At 34.7% G+C, this 21,031-nt stretch overlaps 1 protein-coding gene across 1 annotated transcript in view; it reads right to left on the bottom strand.

Annotated features, from left to right (window-relative positions):
* Positions 1-2,254: 2,254 nt before the first annotated feature.
* The window catches only part of obscnb (obscurin, cytoskeletal calmodulin and titin-interacting RhoGEF b), a 565,304-nt gene continuing 546,527 nt past the window's right edge, over positions 2,255-21,031 (bottom strand). The window contains exons 85-86 of the mRNA XM_051928767.1: positions 11,362-11,404; positions 2,255-5,525 (exon numbers count right to left, since the gene is read on the bottom strand). Of these exons, the coding sequence (XP_051784727.1) occupies positions 4,112-5,525; positions 11,362-11,404 (1,457 nt within the window). The 3' untranslated portion in view covers positions 2,255-4,111. The remainder of the gene's footprint in view (positions 5,526-11,361; positions 11,405-21,031) is intronic.

Raw genomic sequence — 21,031 nt, 5'->3', positions numbered from 1 at the left:
AGAACCGTCAGCTGAAACAACTGCTTCCTGGTACTTGAAACTCAAAGCGGTTTCAAATATTTTGCCATTGACTTTGATGTCAAAATGATGCCATTGATGTAATTGGCCATCAGTTTAGTCATAGTCTTTTCTGCACTGTTTTTCATACTATAAGCCCTTGAAATGGGTTTCTTCTAAGTTGACCAACTCTTTTTCTTCCCTAGCCAGTCCATTAATGTCATTGGCAAAATGAACACTCATAATTGATCTGCCATTTATACTGACTAATTCTTCGTGGTCTTCCACTGTGTCTGTCATTACACATTCCACAACAATTCCGAGGTGGATGGGTGGGTAACAGTAGACATCCATGCTCAAATATTAGCTTGAAACAGGCCCCAGTGGATCATTGCCGAGGACTGCACTGGTAGCCTTGTCACGCACATGTTAAATTACTTCAAAAATGTTGGGGTTAATTTTGTACATCCTCATATTTGCCTCTAAGGTTGCAAACCCTACTGAAAGCCTTCTTAAATTTCACAGAGATATGGTAAAGGTGTTGTTGGTGCTGCAGATATTTCTCAAAAAAGATTCTCAGATTGAAGATTTGCTCTGTGGTGTTCTTGCCTTGTCTAAAGCTTGTTTTCTCTCTAGATATGATCTCTTTATTCCGAGGCTTCAGCCTATTCAATATTACCTTCAGCATGACTTTGCTGGGATGGCTAATGAGGTTTATTGTTTTGGAATATCTGAAGGTTCCCTTTCTTGGGAAGAGGGATGATGAAGGACCATGTCTGTTGAGTCAGGAACTCTTCTGTGTACCAGGATGTTATTACAGACTATATTATGAGGGCATTGATCATGGTATGTTCCTCTCCCTGGACCGGTTCTGCCTCTGTATTCTCCAATTGTGTACTTCTCCTTCTTCAGAGATTTTACTACCGTCTCTACCTCTCCTCGTATTATTAGTTAATTGCTCTCCTTGGTGATATAAGGAGAAATCAGTTCTGATGGGTCTACATCAATGTAGAATAATAAATAAATAAACAATATAATAAATAAAACTCATAGCAGAACAGTCCAACAAGGCTGTAAACTGGAATTACAAAGGCACACTTTCTAAAGTTTTTTTCTCTTTGACAGATGCATTCTTGGTAGGTGCAGCATAACTTCCCTGTACTAATAGAATTTACATTACTTCTTTTTGTTTTACTACTCTTTTACAATCTGGAGTTGACCTAGAACGATCTGAAGATGTTCTTTAGACAGCAGATATAAGATTTCAGGCATGTTTTTGTAATATTTTCAATTCAGATATTTCAGTTTTTAAATTTGTTGTGCCTTCTCCAAAGAGCACTGGATAGTATGACTGCTTTATCTCCAGGACAGGGGTCATAGTTACAGTAAAACAAGTATGATTCTAATGTACTTTTCACAGTTTGTCACTTTTTAATATTAGATAGTGACTGTCAATCAAAGTTATAAGGCAATTAGAAATTCTGGTGATTAGTAATAATGTAGAATACATAGAATGTACATTTATTACACATGCTGAAAATAAAAAGTTATGCCAGGATTTAAATTTTTTTTATCCCTATATCATTATGAGTAAAGGTGCTGTCTGTTTCAAATTTCATACCAGTGACTGAATCTTATTCCTTCCACTTCTTTCTAACCCTAAGTTTTACTTCTTATATCTAATTTTGCACCAGAAATGAAAAATATAATTTCCCATTACATATTGTATTTTAGCACCTTTTAAAAAAAGAGTTAAAATCTATCATTCAGAACATATTTTGAAATTCTGTATTTAAATATTTCAAGCTATACTTCACATGCAGGGTGGCACGGTGGTGCAGTAGCAGCACTGCTGCCTTGCAGTAAGGAGACCTGGGTTCGCTTCCCGGGTCCTCCCTGCATGGAGTTTGTATGTTCTCCCTGTGTCTGCGTGGGTTTGCTCTGGTTTCCTCCCACAGTCCAAAGACATGCAGGTTAGGTGCATTGGCGATCCTAAATTGTCCCTAGTGTGTGTGTGTGTGTGTGTGTGTGTGTGTGTCCTGCGGTGGGCTGGTGCCCTGTCGGGGGTTTGTTTCCTGCCTGTGTTGGCTGGGATTGGCTCCAGCACACCCCCATGACCCTGTAGTTAGGATATAGCAGGTTGGACAATGACTGACTGACTTCACATGCACTTATTAGCATTATTTTGGTTTGTAAACAGTTGTAAAGCCACACATTCTTTTCAAAACAGTAAGGCAATAAAGAGACACAAAGACCATTATAATGATGCAAAATATTTATTTCCTATAATATAACACATCATATTTAATAAATCATATGAAATCAAAACAAACAATACATTCTACTTTTATGTTGTACATGTGATATACAGTTTAAAGGGATTCAAGTCACAAACTTTTATTAATCATGCAAAATGTATTCTATTTCTTACAGATGAAAATAAATATCAATCTCTGAGAAACAAATTTTAATAATGTTTTACTCTTTCCCCACCTAGTATACATATTTTTATATCCAACAAAAATTCCACAACTAGCATAAACTGTCTTCACCTCCTCATGACACTAAAAGACAGATCCTTTAATATTTTCCATTATTTCAGACAATGTTCTACTAAGGAGACATTCTAATTAATTCTAAGGGAAAGATAAAATGTGTGTTATTTTATATATAAAATTATGTTTACTACATATTGAACAATGTAATTTTTTGCAAGTTAAATAATTTCCATAAAGTGGTTTTCACAATGTGAGCTTTTAAGAGTGAAAAAGTATAAAAACATGTACATTAATGTTTTTTTTTCTGTCTTTACCTGCATCATTAAAGTGGTTAATGATCAAACAATCTTATTACTATACAGCACAAATCAGTTGAATTAAACAAGAATTAAGATGCCAACATACTGTATTAACTAAATTACTGACCAGCTGCTCTATGCATTAAAATGTGTGCAATTAGAATTTTCTACTATTTTAGTTTTCATCTCATATATAAAAAACAACACTTTAAAAACTACCTGATCACACTCATAATTTTTACATTCATCACAACTGTGCAATTAAATAGCATCTGAAAATGAACAATCTGCCAATGATTCATTATCCATGCATATTAGTAAACACTTCCAACCAGTGTTTAAATGTCTTTAAAATGTTAAATCAAACAATGGGAACAGCCATTGAAACTCATTTGAGCTTCTAAATGATTCCATCAGGTCATTAAATACTAATACTTTGTCTGTGAAGTATCACAGTGAAGAAAAATGTATTGTTGCTTTAATTTTTGTAGCAGGAAAAAGTATTTTTTACAGATAAGAACACGATGTTCTCTCTGCTAGACTTTCCCTCTCTTGATTTCATCTGCATTTAGAGTACACTAAACAAATATATACTGTATCAAATATTTGCCACTCAATCTGTAAGAAAAAAATTAGAGGTAAAATAATATTAAACACAAGGTCTTTATTAAAGTATCAAAAAGACAAAATACTGTAAATGTACTCCCATTGTTGTAATGTTTTATGTTTGATAAAAGTGGATTTCTTTGTTTAATACTTAAAGTATCACTCATTGACCTAGTAAGAGTAGAACTGAACCATTTTTACTTTCTCAAAAAAGTAATATATATTTAGTGACATTTTTTTGAAGCCACCTTAAATACAGTAAGTTATTTCATAGCCAAAACTTGAAACATATGATGGTGATTTTGCATATTTTGTTTCACTTGTATTTGTTACAAATATTCATTGTCAGTAACTATACAGTTTTTGATCAAGGTCATAACTCCATATAATGTTTTAAGATGGAACTGGTCAATTTCAGCTTAGTCAAGGACTGTATTATTATCTGTATTGGATACAATAAAACACACTGTACATAAAATGTACAATTTTCAACTAGATAAGTTAAAGGTAAAGAGTACATTCATATATATATTGAAATATTGCAATAAAGATATGGAATGATCCTTTACTTAGGAAATGCCAGTATTTTTGTTACATATACCGGTAGTTTACATACTGTAAAAGTTTTCCTATTTAAGACATATATGTCTTTTTTTCTTGTTGTATACTTTTGCTATAGCTAGTATAATGATTTTCTTGTATTCATTGTTTCTAATGTTCAATAGTATCTTTCTTTCTGATATGAAGAGTTACTGGCTCTCCCACTGCCCCATAACTGAAGGTTTGTGCAGATACTTCAGTTTTGTAAGTTTGTTGTCCATTCTCCAAAGAGCATTGGACTTCGGTGCAGTATGATTGCTTTATCTCCAGCATTGGGGATGCTGAATGTTTGATAGTTTCCAGGTGTGTTCCAGTCACAAGTACTGAATGTCTAGGTTCTCTACTAACTTTGTGGCTGGATGTATGAGTAAAAAGATTGCCAGCTAGATTATCTTTAATATGGCTGAAGAAACCTTTTTTGGATTTTGTGACAGCAGGTCTACCAACATTAAGGAGAACAGGTTTCCCTATAGTTGTTTCATTAATTTCTCTTTGAACAACTGAAATCTCACATGGTTTGTCACAATCCTCTGAATATGGTTGACTGATATTTAAGCAACCATATGTTTCACCTTCTTTTGGGATATAATCCTCAAGATCCTCTAGTGTTATTGCTTTCCCATTTCGAGTTAAAATTTTAGTGTCTCTTTGTATGAGGTCATCCCATTTGACTTCTGGTTCTTCAACTATAACACCTTCCATAGAGGAACAGTCCTCTTGATGAATTGTTTCTTCTGCTTGATTTGTCTCTTCTAGAAAGGATCCTGTGAAATTTCCTAGACAATGATCATCTGGACTAATTTGAGGGGTTTCAAAACTAAACACAAGTGTTTGACCAACCTGAGCTGCCATAAGAGGTGCCCCTTCATTTAGTCTGATGCAGGCTGTTGCCTTTGTTGTATGTTCAGCGCTGCTCTCCAAAGTACTGCAGGCCTGTTTTTCAACTTGGTCATCTAAACCTGAGATGTGAACCAGAATTGGGTATTTATTTTCTGGTGAAAGTATGTCTTGGTCACTGTCCCAAGTAAGAGAGTCTGGGAGTTGTTCACTTGCAACTGATTGTTGAACCAGTTTATTATTTGAGTTGTTGGTATTTGGATCATCTTTAGGATGTCTTTTAGATCTTGGTCCAGGTAAAGTAAACTTTTCAGTGTCATACTGTTCCTTTTCTGGTTTTCCTGGGGAAACTCCCCTCTTTTTCTGAAGTTTTGGAGACTTCACCTTATATTCTATAATTTCTTCAACTTCAATCCATTTTGGTTTATGTTCTCCTGGCTTGATCTCTACAGTTGTTTGTCTGGCAGCTGCTCCAAACTCCTCCTGTGCTTCGGTTACAAAAAGGGCAGGGATAACTGTTGCTTTAGCTGCCTCATTTTGAGATCTTACTGCAGGTTTCTTGTGCCTAATTCCCAAGACTGGTTCTGGTGTTGAAGTTTCAGAGTATGACTTTCTTGAAGGAGATATGCCAGGAGATAAGCGTCTTTTCGCTTTTGGTGTCTTCACCACAGTAGTTATTGTCTCTTCTCTGATGATGAACAAAGTCGGAGTTTAATAGTATATTAAAAGTTCACACACTGCACAATATCATGCCGTTTCCACACCAGGCCAGGCAAGTGTTAAATTTTGTAAGTTTATTAAAACTTCACTATCATCAACTAATACGTGGGTGATACTGTCAAGCACTATGATCATATCAATATATATTTCTATAAGGTATGGAAGAAAACTGAGAGGTAAAACAGGTTCTTCCAAGTGAGTTTTGGGTTAACCTAAATATTTAGTGTTTAATGACATAGTGTGTGCTTTACATTTTGTTTATATGAAAAGCATATGTCCTGAAAATAGTGATGTAAAGATATAATTATTAAACCAGATAAATTATGATACCCTTTGACAGTAAGACTATGTGTGCAGTTTGTAGACAGGTGTAGATGAGTCATTGAACTTTATTTATGAGGGTTTTCAGAAAAGTACATATACAGTAACATAACACAATGTGATCTCAGGCCTAATTAATCCAGTTCAGGACCATGGTAGACTAGAGCCTATCAAACTACAATTATTTCTTACATATTTTAAATCACTACATTTTGTACTAATTATCTTTTGCCAAAGCGAGATTTCCTGCTTGGGTAACTTTCTTATCTTTTTGCTATTAGTTTAGCGGCTGGATGTTATCAGCCGTTCAGGTCCATAGGAATGGGCCAATAAGTACCTTGTGAGCCTACTGGAACATTTAGAAAGTTTACTATCAGTGATTAAGTGAGAAATATTAAACTCCATTATATAAAGAAAAATGCATTTACAGAATTTAGTGTTCTAAAGAACGAAATGTAGTAATGTAATAAAAACCTGTGGATTTTACTTTTTTGACAGGCAGCTTAAATTGCAAAGTTAGATGTTCAGTCTCCACCACTGATTCAATGTTATTAACCACGTCTAGTCATATAGCTTGACAAAGTTAACACTGTTAATCATTGTTCTAAGGAAAGATAAAACAAAAAAAGAAATATAAAACAAACAAAGCTGTTTGGGTTCTTTGGCTTACAGCACAATGTTTTGTAAATATTTTATCTGTTTGGAATAACCTAACTCAAACCTAAACCTAACCAATTTGGAATATGCAGTAGATCTATGCATGCTTATGGTAAAATGGACAGCTCTGTCATTAAATTCTTTGGTATTTGTACATTTGAAATTGGTCAATGTGCTAAGTGAACAGTGCTCCACTATATAGCACATCACAGTCTTTAAACATTTTGATAGTAGTGCCCATGAGCACTGTTATCACTCATTAAATAATTGATAATAAACGTCATTACCGTTGAAAAAGTGATTTTCTGCCCCATTTGCAAGGGAATACTGAATAACATAGCATTCATTAACACTAGAATCACTGAAGCCTACAAAGAAACTCATAATCCCGGGCCACCTTAAATTCCCCCACACCTCCTCATCAGCGTCTTTTGTTTTGCAAATGTGTTGATCACCACCAGCAGCAGGCAGCCTGCTCTCCCATCCCCCCACCGACGCAGCTCTAGTCGTACACAAAGTTCTCTCAGCTCAAGTCTGTTTATCTGGATGTGAGGTGCCTTGAATTGTATAGGGTAAATAGTATATAATTATTTGGGATACACACATTTCATGTGTGTTCCGTGTCTACAACGATCAGTGTTAATGTAGGATGACAGGAAATGCGAGGCAATGTTGAACACATAGCTAAAACAGGAGCATTTTTCATGTTCTACCAATAATTGGCCAAATACTGAGGTGAAGTGTATAATGTGTGAAGATTGAAGTCCATATCAAATAAACACTTTCACAAATGACACAGATATAACAAAACACGTGTGCTTTTTTCAAGTATTTAACCAAAGTAAAAGAAATTGGGATAGGGTATGACATACACACCCACATATATGTCTGCTTGGCTGATGTAGAGGGAAGAACTGCTGTTGAGAGGTGGCAGGCTTTCATACATTAACTGTTTTGAGTAGTCAGCGGTTATTTATTACTACTATTATAGAATAAAAACATACATTTGATTAATTTGAGTCTGCAATAGCCAGTGTAATTTGTTTTATTAACTTTTACTCTGTCAGTCACATTCACCATCCCCCAGATCTGATACTGTTAGTTTTCAAATAAAGTTGTGCTACAACAGAGGTGAACTCAGATGTGGATGAGGTTTCTACATTGGAGAAAGAGAACAGAAGCCCTCCCTGCAAGAAACGTCCATTCACACATAAGACCAATGCAGCTGCAACAGGCGTAAGGTGAAAGATGACATCGTTTGGATGCTGCAAGAGGTTGGGGTGTCATCCTGCCAGTGAATCTGCCACACGCATGATCCTTCAACAAAACAGCAGGGCTTACAGAGCTCGCCGAGGTTTCATGCAAAGTCCTGTTTGTGATTATGTGTCACTTCAGTACACATGTACTTTGTGAGCAAGCCCGTGTCGATCAAAAAGAGGAAGCTCTGCAGTTTACTTGTGACTTTACGCTGTAGGAAGATACCTAAATAAATCAAGGTAAATAACATTCGATCTGGCTATTATATATTAACATATAAATGTTTTTATATAAAGACCATCACAAAACATAATCACAAACTGGACTTTGCAAGTTTGCACGATACCTTGGCAAGCTCTGTAAGCTGTGCTGCTTCATTATAGGACAGGTGTGGGGCAGACTGACTGGCAGGATGACGTCCGACCTGTTGCTGCAACCAAACGGTGCATTTTTCACCTTTACACCTGGTGCAGCTTTGCTGTTCTTATTTGTGAGTGGACGTTTCTTGTGGGGAGGGCTACTGTTCTCTTTCTCCGGTGTAGAACCCTCATTCTCATCTGAGTTCATCTCTGTTATAGCATGTCTTTATTTGAAAACAGCAGTGTCAGATCAGGGGGGATAACTTTTGTAAAAATGCATGAAAGCCCTGGGATTGAACCCGCCATCTCTCGACCTGGAGAAAGCAGTTCTTACCTCTACACCAGCCAAGCAGACGTATAAGTGTGTGTGTTGTACCCTATCCTAATTTATTTTACTTTGGTTAAATTCTTGAAAAAAGCACACTTGTTTTGTTATATATGTGTCGTTTGTGAAAGTGTTTATTTGATATTAGGACTTCAGTCTACATACTTCACATCAGCACTTGGCCAATTACATGAAGAAATCTTCTGTTTTAGCTATGTGTTCAACATTTCTTACCTCACATTTCCTGTCATCCTACATTTACACAGATCGTTGTAGACATGGAACATACATGAAATGTATGTGTTCCAAATAATATATATTATTTACCCTATACAATTCAAGGCACCTCACACCCAGATAAATAGACCTGAGCTAGGAGAACTTTGTGTACGACTAAAGCTGCGTCGGTGGGGGGATGGGAGAGCAGGCTGCATGCTGCCAGTGGTGAGCAACACATTTGTAAAACAAAAGACGCTGATGAGGAGGTGCAAGGGAATTTAAGGTGGCCTGGGATTACAAGTTTTTTTTGTAGGCTTCAGGGATTCTAGTGTTAATTGCACTAATAAGAATTTGAAGGGATGGCCAACCACTCTACCATCATTGACAGTTCTGACAGGGAAAGACTAAGGCCCTGTCCCATACCAGCTAAATTCTCCACCCAACCTCAGAAGATTAAAATACAACATAAGCTTGATATGAAATTTGCATAAGCAATGTAGACTGCTGCAATAAGGAAAAATCAAAGTGTAAGTAAAAGCTTTTCAGAAGGTCCTATGTTCTGGTAAGTGCAGGACAAAATACTATGTTAATGGTATTTGGCCATCTTAGACAGAGAAATACTGATATTATTGTAAACAATGGTATTATCCAGGCCTTTTTTAAAGTTCTTATGGTACTGCATTTTTCTATTATAGAAAAAATACAATATGAAATGATCATAGAAAATGCCAAAGACCTTAAAATGTAAACAGATTGTATTTTGTACTGTGTAATACGAAATGCATATACAAAACAAAATTAAAAAAACACAAATTACAGAGGTTATATGTCTATGTTTGTCTAAACTAATACCTATTTTAAGTAATTACCAACATTTTCTACCATGGAAAACTACACTTTTAATGGGGTATAAAGGACTTTATCTCAGAGGTCTTTTTTGTCAAGTCTACAAGAAAATCTAAAACTGTAAGATGATTTTAAAAGAAATCCATATATAACTGAGAAATTAAATTAGAAATTATCTACTAGTTACTTTACAAAACAAAACAAAAATTATGATTATCAATCATTTTAAATTGTAAAGTTATTTGTCATGTTTATGATCACTTTTATCAACCATTTGTAAAACAAATCCAATCCATGAGTATAATATACAATATTACCACACAGTAACATTACTTTTGAGAAAGTAAGTATCCAGAGGTATCAAGGTAAGGCGTCAGCACTAGAGAGAGGTGCTATGGTGTACATTGGTCGGTCTTGTAAGGAGGAATTTCACTGTATACTGTATGTATGATACAGTAGTACTGTAAATGTGAACTTCAACTGATAATTATTTTGATACTATAATATACTTCAATTATATTATCCTATCCAGTACAAACATCCCATAATCTGTACAGCTTCTAAAAGATTAAACCTTGCCATATCTTTCTGGCAAGTTTTGACCCAATATTGACTTTGGGTAAAAATATATCCTAAATATTATCTTTTCAGCTCAAAAATATGGGAGCTTTTAGTAAAGTGCCTGACTCATAGCAAAAAAGTTTGCAAATCCCTCATTTTTGTACACAGCTGCTACACACTTTGAATATTGCCATGACCTCTGTACAAGGCCATCTTAAAGTATGGGCACTGGCCGAAGGCTCCAGAATCATAGGGACCAACAATGTTTCTGATGCCTATGTATGTTTCTGTTTTGCTATCAAAACAGGCAGCCCAGTGCACTACTTTGCCTGGGGGCCTATGATGCTGTTAAGATGGCCCTGCCTCTGTATCAGTTTTGTCCCATGGTATACTTTAGTGTATTTTACTTTCTATTTGCAGTAATTTGCTTGTTTACAATTCATAAAACATCCTAAATGTCACATGTCCTAAAACATAGTAAAATAGGTCTAGGGTGAAAAATCAAACGTCAAAGGCATCTAAAGAGGGGCATTAAAATCACGTCAAAAAGAGCTGTAGGGCACAACATTGAGTCATCATTTATAGTGCTACCACAAAGTATAAATGTAGGAATATTATGTTATGCTGTACATTTTAGCTAAGTTGTTGTAATACTTTGATAATCTCCCAGTATGTCACTAAAGAAGGCAGAGAATGAAACCAGACTGGTGTTACTTGATAACCATATCCAGAGTATGTATGTGTGTATGTACTAGGAAGCTGAGTATTGTCACAAAAAAATCTTTCACAGAATTTAAAATGCGCACACACACACAACATCCAAAAAACCTTCTATCCCTTCCTTATGAAAAAGGAACATGCATTTCTCATTTCCTAGAAACAATAAAGACCAAGCCAGCCACTTCATAGTTATCTATAAATGCAAGAGCGGCATTTTAATATTAGGGTTTATTGTTATGTTAAAGGTTTTTGTTGAATGCAGCATCCTTCAGATAGAATTTTACTTATCTGGTTTACGACATAATCTCAAAGATTTGTAACCAATAAATGTTTCTATATGGTTCAAGTGCAATTGAGATAGCTCCAAATGGCAGTACTGCAAGACAAGTTAATTAAGCCGTGACTGAAAAAAAAATGCAATTGAACTAAGACACCAGGATAATGGCACTTAGGTGGTCACAAAAGTGTGTTAGGAAGTCATGCAATGACAACACACACATGCAGACTTTTGTGGCAGCTCTGAAATTAAAAACACTTACATGATGATGGTTTTCTTTGGCACTTTTGTTTCTTGTTCAGTAACTACAAGGAAAACAGGATGAAAGGCATGAAGTTAGAGAAATGCAAAGCTGAAATGAAAAAAATGAAATGAAACTCTTGATGATTAAAGTAAAAGAATGGAAAATAGTGAAACTGAAAAAATATTTTTAAGCTCTTTTTCCTTTTAAAACTTTGAAAGATACTGTATGTGATGTGCATAAATGAACAATCTTATTTATATAACAGGAAACTGAGTATTATTATATAGTATTAATCTGTGAAACAAATAGCAGTTTTGCGATATAGTATTATAACATTTATAAATTTATATTTTTATTTTGTAAGCCGCAATGTCAAAGTTCTAATTAATAAGCTTAATTAAATGCAATATACAATAAATCACATTATACAACTGAAAGCACAAAATCGTGAATGTTTGTCATTCACAACATTGCTACTCTTAGATTTGTGGTCTTTTATTTGTTTTTAATAAAAAAAATAATTCTATAGTAATTAATCATGAATATTATTTCCAAAGTAAATAATACATCAAAACATCCTCAGTACATTAAATAATACTTTTTGAAAAGCAACACTGATGGATGTGAAGTGATCTTGCTGTCTTTTATGTTTTGTGATAAACACAGCCATGTAAACAAATATTCATACTGAAGTTTAATTTAAACTGTAAAATGCTTACATGGATGAGAGAAGAATAATGGGCTTTAATTTGGAGATTGATTAAAATTTATTTAAGTATTTGCCGAAAATCATGACAATCATCATGTCCAACTGTTACTATCACTCTCTCAGTTTCTGTTATCTTCTTAGTTTTCTGCTGTATCACTGCTACCTTCAGTGACTTACTCTGAAATTTCATATTTCTGCTACTTTTGAATATATGTTGTAAGCATTATGAGCCTATTTTCAAGAAGTGTGTTATGTAAGAATCTTTAATGTTTTGTATTCACCAGCAAAAGTGGATCAAATTTTAATCTGAACCATAATAATTTCTACAATTTAACTGAATTTATAAAAACAAATTCACAGAAAAAGAATTTCATTTGTTTTTTATATAGTACAATTGTGTAGCCCATTCCAGTGAAGCTTGCATTATATAATGATATTGTGAACAATGAAATTGATATCTATCCATCTATATTATATATATATATATATATATATATATATATATATATATATATATATATATATATATATATATACATACATACATATACCCCTTACGCATATTAAATGTAACCTTTCTGGAACTAAACCACTTCATTTGTCTGTTGAATTCTGATCGGCTCACTTGAATTTTTAATATTAATTTATCATTTAATGTATTATTTAATTTATTTTACAATTAAATGTATTTGATATAGAATTAATCACTTTTCAACAAGTTGCCTTTACATTATTTTTTTAAATTGCAGCTATGAATATTTAATTTCCATTTTTGTTTGAATTTTTAAGAGCAGCATAACATTGTATGAGTTTATAAAGTCCTCTAGTTTTAAAGCATTATTGAATCTGAACTAAGCAAATGAAATTCAATTCTTGTTGATGCATGCTTCAGAATTTCTTTCATTACAGTTTTTTTTAATGTATTGTTTCACACTTTGCGATGGATTTGAAAACATTTCCAATCAAAATGTATTGGTTATTAAGAAATTAGCAAAAGGCTTCAGCAAAATATTAATACACAGCTGAACAGCCAAATTATTGCACTAGTCAGAAAACAGTTGCATTTATTTTAATTAATTTTAATTGTGCAAACTTTTGTAAGTATGGTAGTGGTATGAAAAATGATGGACTTTGCAAAGTGAAACAACAAAGGAACAATAAAGCAAGTTGATAGGTAGCAGAATTAGTTGAAAAAAAATGTAATGAAATGCCACATTTGCATGCCAAAAACATGACTTCAAACCTGATGAGGTATGACATCAGTCTATCAGCAATTGCTAAAGCTGCCGCTAGATTCCTTCATCTTATTTCAATTTGCTACTTTCTAATCTGAGTTAATATTAAAAAAGACTAGAAATGTGTCAATAGAGGGTGAGAATGTATCTGAACCTGCAAAAGCTGATAAAACATACACCCACTTCATGCCAAAAATAAATGTAATGCTTTTAACAGAGTATGTGGTGATCAACCTACGGAGCCATTAACCTTTTGTAAAAACATTTGGAGCAATTTATCTTAGATTGCAAACCAAAAATGAAACCAAAATTGATTAAATCCTAAATGGTGCCATTTTAAGATGAACAATGTGAAGAAATATTGCCAAATATCACATTTTAATATCAGTTAAAAACATGTAACGTATATTTTTTAAATCAACACATTTTGTAACTGGAACCCAGACACCTCAAAGCAACCACAAACTTGCAGAAACCTCAGAGTCTCTGAATTATTTATATAATATAAACACATATCTGAGACTAAATAGAAGACAACAGAACCACAAACACAAATAATACAATAATAAAACACCCATACACCTTTTTAGCTGGATACTACAAAAAAGTAAAACTATCCTGTAAAGCTGGCCCAGGTTTTGAGTAATAAAAGCAGATATATATTCACTTTGATACAAGTTAAAACTAAGTGCCCAAGACACAATGTAGATTCTGTTAAGTAAAATCTAGGGGTGTCTCATGTTTACTATGAAAACCAGAACACTTATACAGAAGCTTTGTAATTCTTTTTTTCTTAATTTGCTAATCTTCATTTTTTTTTTTATTTAAAGAGCTTCTGTAAAAAGTCATATTTCCCCCTAGGGACAAATAAAGTTCTTTCTTTCTTTCTTTCTTTCTTTCTTTCTTTCTTTCTTTCTTTCTTTCTTTCTTTCTTTCTTTCTTTCTTTCTTTCTTTCTTATTATTTTGAGGAAGATGTTAACAGGAAAGTTAACAATTACATGTCTTATTAACTTCCATTAAGAGTTAAAACCAAATAATCTTATCAATTACAAAATTCATTTAATGTTGTTTTTGGGAAATTTAATTGGCTTGTTGCATTAGTCCCTGATAAATGTATTGTTCATTATAAACAGAAAAATGAATGCAGTATTTAAGATACACGTCAGATCATTTGACACCTGGAAGCTAAATAGCTGTCTTTGATGAAAATAACTATTTGAGTCAAAAGGGTATTATGATATGAAAAATTAGAATTACTTAGATAAAAAAATTACATTAATTAATGCTTAATAATTAACAACCATGAGAAATAAATAAAATGAACAAGGTGGAGGATTCAAGATGAGAAAGAAATAAGAACAGAAAATGAAATTAATTAAATTAGAAAAAGATTTAAAAACAATATTTAGTAAGTACTAAGACTAGAAAAAGAAAAATTAAACAACATATTAATTAAAGGAATCAAGAATTCACAAAATTAAAAAGAGATACATTTCCAAGTTAGCCTAAACAAAACACTAAAGTGGCATCCTTGAACACATAAGGAAAGTAATTATACCAGGACAAGATAAGAACTAGATTTGATAACTATCCAAAGAAGACTAAACTAACTTGACACAACATGTCTAATGAAAAACATACATTAGTCACTCAAATGAAATAATTACCAAAGAAACACCTAACCAAAAACTAAGGAAATATATCAATTCAAAAAGAGAAAGAGACTACATATGGCAAAATGCTAGGTGCTGAGGTATATTATTTTAGTTCAATAGATAGATTAGTTCAATAGATTCAAAAACTATTCAGACCCCATCACTCTCTACATACTTCATTTTGTTATAATTTTAAATGGATAAATTTGGCTTTTTGCCCATTAATCTACACTCAATAACCCATAATTACAAAAACATGTTTTCAAAAATGTTTGCAAATGTATTAAAGATCAAAAACTGAAATATCTTACTCACTTAAGTACTCAAAAACATTAATTCAGTACTTTTTAGTAGACCTTTAGCAGCAATTACTGCTTTAAGTCTTCTTGGGTAAGTCTCCACAAGCTATGCACACCTGGCTTTGGGCAGGTTTACCTTATTTTTTGTAGCAGATCCTCTCAAGCTCCATTAGAATGAATGGGAAGCATCTGTAAACTGCCATCTTAAAGGTCTCTCCTCAGATGTACTGTAGGTTTTAAGTCTGAGCTTTGGCTGGGCCACTCAGGGACAGACAGACACTTCTTATGAAAACACTCCAGTGTTGTCTTGGCTATATGCATCAGATCATTTTCATGCTGAAAGGTGAACCATCACTCTAGTCTAAGATTGAGTACACTCTAAAGCAGGTTTTCTTCAAGGACCTCTCTGAATTTGGTTGTATTCATCATTCCCTCAATTCCAAATATTGAGATCACTGCACTCCTGGAAACACTCAAAGTTTTAGAAACGGTTTTATACCCTTTCCCTGATGTATGCCTCATCACAATTTTATCACTGAGGTCTACAGAAAGATCAAGGCTTAAATTTTGTACTGACATTCACTGTGAATTGTGGGTATACACTAAACTATGTCCAATCAATTCAGTTTGTCCCAGGTGGACCCCAGTCATGTTCCAGACATATCTCAAGGAAAATTAAAGCACAATCTGGAGTGTCACAGGAAAAGGTTCAAAATGTTATATAAAAGAGGAATTTCAGTTATCGAAACCTTTCTGAAATCATGTCTTCACTTTTTATTATGGGTGATTAATTGTAGATTGATGGTCCAAAATGGCAAATTTATCCATTTAAAATGAAATATACAATAGAAAAAATTATGCAGAAAGTGGATGGGCCTAAATACTTTCTGAGTCCTGATAGCTGCAGCCACACAATGTGCTAACTCCTAAAGAAGATTTGTTCAGTAAATCCAGAATCTTGGACATCAGGACTAACATCCTAAATACTACACTATTTAAGAAATTATGTGGCATGATTTACAGGACTTAAGTGATTGCAACAGAGCACGGTGGTAGCTATCATTAAAAATACCAAAATAGAGGCACAGAAATAAATACAAGTAATGATAAAAAAAATAAAAATAAACAAATAAGTTCGAATAGTGAACAGAAATAAAACATGTAACAACCATAAATACTAAATCATAGGAAAAGCAATAACAAGTAATGAGAAAAAAGGACTGGACAACCGAGAGTGCTTCGAGGCTTGCTTCAAATGTGTCCATCACGTGATTTGGAGTCACACTAGCGTAATGACGTCATTGATATCTGCGCAGTCAGCAGTCGATTTGGTCACTCACTAGTCTGCTAAAGTGCTTTGGATCAAAGCGTAAAAGCAGTTGTTCCTGCTACAGCGATAAGGTGCGCTAACCTGAGTTCAAATCCTAATTGGGGCTCGCATATGTTGAAATAAGGATTTTGTATAAAACAGTTAAGTAGTACTTGTTTGAAAGTTAACAAATATATTTTGGAGACATTATGAACGATTTACATGGGGCACCTTTTTCCTTGTTGTGGAATCGTGTCCACCTAGAATCTGTAACAAATTAATGAGCATATTTTGCGTAAGGTAGCACGTATTAGAACAATCCAGAATCTATTCTACCCCATGTCGATCATATCAGAGAGGCTAAGAAACGCTTCATTAAAGCCGACGTGGTCATTACACCAGTATATGCGCAAGACACTCTCATTAAACGTTTTTACTATTCAGTGATTCCCAGATCTGTAGCTGATTTGTATTATTGATTTCCAAAAAGCAATGTGAGTAAAAGTGTGTGCTGCATGACTAATCACAACTGTCTTTAAAACAGAATCAGCGCCATCAACAGTGTCTTCTGCAATTTTAGGAAAGCCTCGGGATTTCTGCGTTAATGAGACAAAAAAGTTGTAAAGAAACTTTGCGAATTCATACAGAGGTGAACATACAGATCACTCAAGTACTGACAAGAAGGAGCAGCTGGATAAGCACATCTGGAGCCAAACTTTCGAAAAAGCACCTGACTTTGTCAGCAACATCCTTTCCTTTTGAATGCATCTTATCAAAGGCTGCGTGGGAGGGGTAAATAAGTAATCTTCCAAACTGTAAAACAACAGAGTATATCATTGATGTAAATAGAATTATTGAAAGACTAAGCTTTTGTCGTTTCTGTATTCTTAAACCATCTTCCAGTTCCACAATCCCCCGCAGTCACTGTCATGTTTAACGTTCCCTGCTCCTTACCTGTCTTGTTATCCAAAGCATCAACACTCAGTTTCATTCAAGGCTTTACCATCCTTCCTTTCACAGACATAAAATAAGACACACATTTCCTCTACATACGTGTCCAATAATAATAGTAAACTGGCAAGAACGAGAAAAAGCCACAAGATGGGAATATTCATGACAAGAGCCTCGGCATCAGGGTGAGAATGTGCCTTGTCACCCATTACGTGAGCTCGTCTGCCACCCCTCAATTGCACTGGCACACGTTACACTCGGGGGCAAATGCAATGGAGAATACCGACAATGTACACCTTCAGAAGTGGAATAAATTGACTGTATAAGTAGAACATTTCAGATAAACTATGAATTTTGTTAATCATAAACAATGCAACATACTGTAACTATTATATGTGTTGTTAATTTTTATTTATTCTCACCAAACATTACATATATACATGGGAAATGAACATGGGTAATATGTTTATAATCATTCTCACTAAAATACACTGTCAAAATATATTAATGAGCAAACTGAGACACATTGGCCTTTAGGAAATATCAAAACGTGTCTGCGATGTCATTTAGGACAGAATGCATTGTTAACTTGACGCACTCTCTGCTGACGCGATGTCACGAAGAAAAAGAAACAGCACAGTCCATGCAAACTCATATCCTCCTTGGTTTTTGACCTTATGATTAATTGTCAATATCAAATCAATAAAGTCATTTTAAGAAGATGACAAGTCTGCTATAGTCAGTTCAATTAACGCTCCTTTTAAAAAGTTTTCTTATACAGAATGTAAAACAGAATCTCAATGATACGGGACTCGCGAGTAGTAACGAGTAATATGCGACACTGAGAAATTATAATTCCTAATAACGGGAACAAGTAAAAACTACAACTTCCTAAAACGGACACTGTAAATGTAGGCATTTCAATAAATAATTTAGGAGACTTGTGTGTGCATTTCAATACCAATTTAAGAACTACGTAGGCTACCTGTTGTACTATAAACTGTATGCTGCTGCTGAAGAATGTGAATTTCCCATTGGGATTAATAAAGTATCTATCTATCTATCTATCTATCTATCTATCTATCTATCTATCTATCTATCTATCTATCTATCTATCTATCTATCTATCTATCTATCTATCTATCTATCTATCTATCTATCTATCTATCTAAACGGTACCTTAAGCAGCACTTAACAGTAAATAGTCTAACAGGACAATGACTGACTGAAACGAAGATGCTGTGCCGCTACAATAAAGGTTCACATGTCATGTCTAAACATGTCATTCTGCATGTTTAGAAGGCGCTGATTGGCTGAAACTGTTTATAGCGAATTGTCTCAAATTGGTAGTGTCGTACAGCGATCAGAAACGAAAAGACACATTTAGGCATGCTGCACAATAGTTTGTTTTCTACAATACAAATTCAGTACGACACCAGGGTCTCCAAACACACAAATATGAAGCTTATTACATTTTACAGTGAAACTCTTTACATACACAATATAATTAGGGATGTGTGCCCCCTGCCCGACTACGGCGGCCCAACCTTCCCTCGACAGCTCGATTCTCTCGCTATCCGTCCAAGCTGAAAATATTGTTAAATGGAGGAATTGAAAAAAAAACTTTTCACAAGTGGAGGATCAACGACGCGAACCCCTGGTGTTTTTATTGAGAGAAAGTTGCGATACCATTGAGCCACCTAATCGGGATAATTAACGAGCTTTGCACAACTGAACTACTACTACTGTTCTTACTGTGGTGGATGTGGAAATATGTTGTTTGACATATACACGTTAAATTGGTTTGACACGAGAGTATCATTGTTGTATTCTCCTAATGAAGACAAAAAAATTATGTTTATAGATGTATACTATATGATGTACGGTTTTGAACAAAATTAAGCGTTCCATAAAAAGGTTGCATGATTTACCTAATCTTTTTATATATATAAAGTTGATATATGACAATATATCTTTGACACTATGTATCAGACAAAGGAAATCACAGCAATCCACAAGAACAATAATTACTTCTCAGCAACTACCTGAATTGTAGTTTAACTATATTAACTGAAGTGTGTAATGTCAATACGAATTACAAAATATAACTAGAAAGTTAAGTGTCAGATAGACTCTCAAAATATAGAGGTCAATGCCTTTGAGTGTGCTGAGGCTTCACAAAGATTCAGTAACCAGTGACCATGTCTGCTCGAGGCTTCAAAGCCCTATCATGATCCAATCTCAGTACTACGCATGTCTGAGGCTTCGGAGCCCCGTCATGATCTCAGTACTACGCATGTCTGAGGCTTCAGAGCCCCGTCATGATCTCAGTACTACGCATGTCTGAGGCTTCGGAGCCCCATCATGAGCTCAGTACTACGCATGTCTGAGGCTTCTGAGCCCCGTCATGATCTCAGTACTATGCATATCTGAGGCTTCGAAGCCCCGTCATGAGCTCAGTACTACGCATGTCTGAGGCTTCGGAGCCCTGTTATGAGCTCAGTACTACGCATGTCTGAGGCTTCGAAGCCCCGTTCGAAGCCCGTCATGACGCAATCTCAGTACTACACATGTCTGAGGCTTCAAAGCCTCAGTTAACACAGTGCGCATGTCCGAGGCTTTGAATCTGCTCAAGGCTTCGAAGCCTCAGTTAACCCAGTGCGCATGTCTGAGGCTTCGGAGCCCTGTCATGATCTCAGTACTACGCATGTCTGAGGGTTCGAAGCCCCATCATGATGCAATCTCAGTACGCATGTCTGCTCAGTGCTTCTAACCAAGCTTGACGATTCCAGTGCGCATGTCTGCTTAGTGCTTCAAATCATTATTCATCGAGCTCCCGTTTGAAGTACATATGGCATCAACAGAGTTCAAAAACTCGACAGATTTCCCATTGAAATGAATGTTTGTGGATGATCCATACATGTTAAATGATTGTGCCCGATAATACTTTGTGGCAAAAAATAAAATGATATATTATACATCATACAAATGCCAACTTGTAGAATGCATAATGCTGCAAAGAAGAGTTTTAGTAATACGGGTGACGACATCTCTCACTATAATACTCTCATAAACATCCATTTTTCGCCTGATGCAACGTTTTCATGCAACACTGAACGTATGTCATACAGTATACATCTATATATAATTGTTTTTGTCTTCATTACATACATACATACATACATAAAAAACATACATTACATACATCCACCCTGCTGAAAACAGTAGTGGTGCAGCGGTAGCGTTGCCGTTCCATAATAAGGCGTGCGTGGGTTCGGGTCCCACGTCCACCCATTGTGAACTGTGACCCAAAAGAGTCTGTTTTTCTTTTTTTTTCCGTTTAACAGCAAATTCCACCGTGGACTGAGAGCGAGCAAGGCGAGAACACTACTAAAGATATATCAAATGGAAATGGATATTGTTTTATGTCTATAACAAAAAAAAATATTTGAGTGACGATTTCAACTGTTATTGTAGTTGTTGATGGCGGGTTTAGCGGTTTCAATTTTTAAATATTAAACTAATAAGG

The sequence above is a fragment of the Erpetoichthys calabaricus genome, chromosome 6 (genome assembly GCF_900747795.2).
Source record: "Erpetoichthys calabaricus chromosome 6, fErpCal1.3, whole genome shotgun sequence".
In the NCBI taxonomy this organism is placed as follows: domain Eukaryota; kingdom Metazoa; phylum Chordata; class Cladistia; order Polypteriformes; family Polypteridae; genus Erpetoichthys; species Erpetoichthys calabaricus.
Note: the sequence above shows the minus strand (reverse complement) of the source record. Positions and strands in the feature narration are given on the sequence as shown.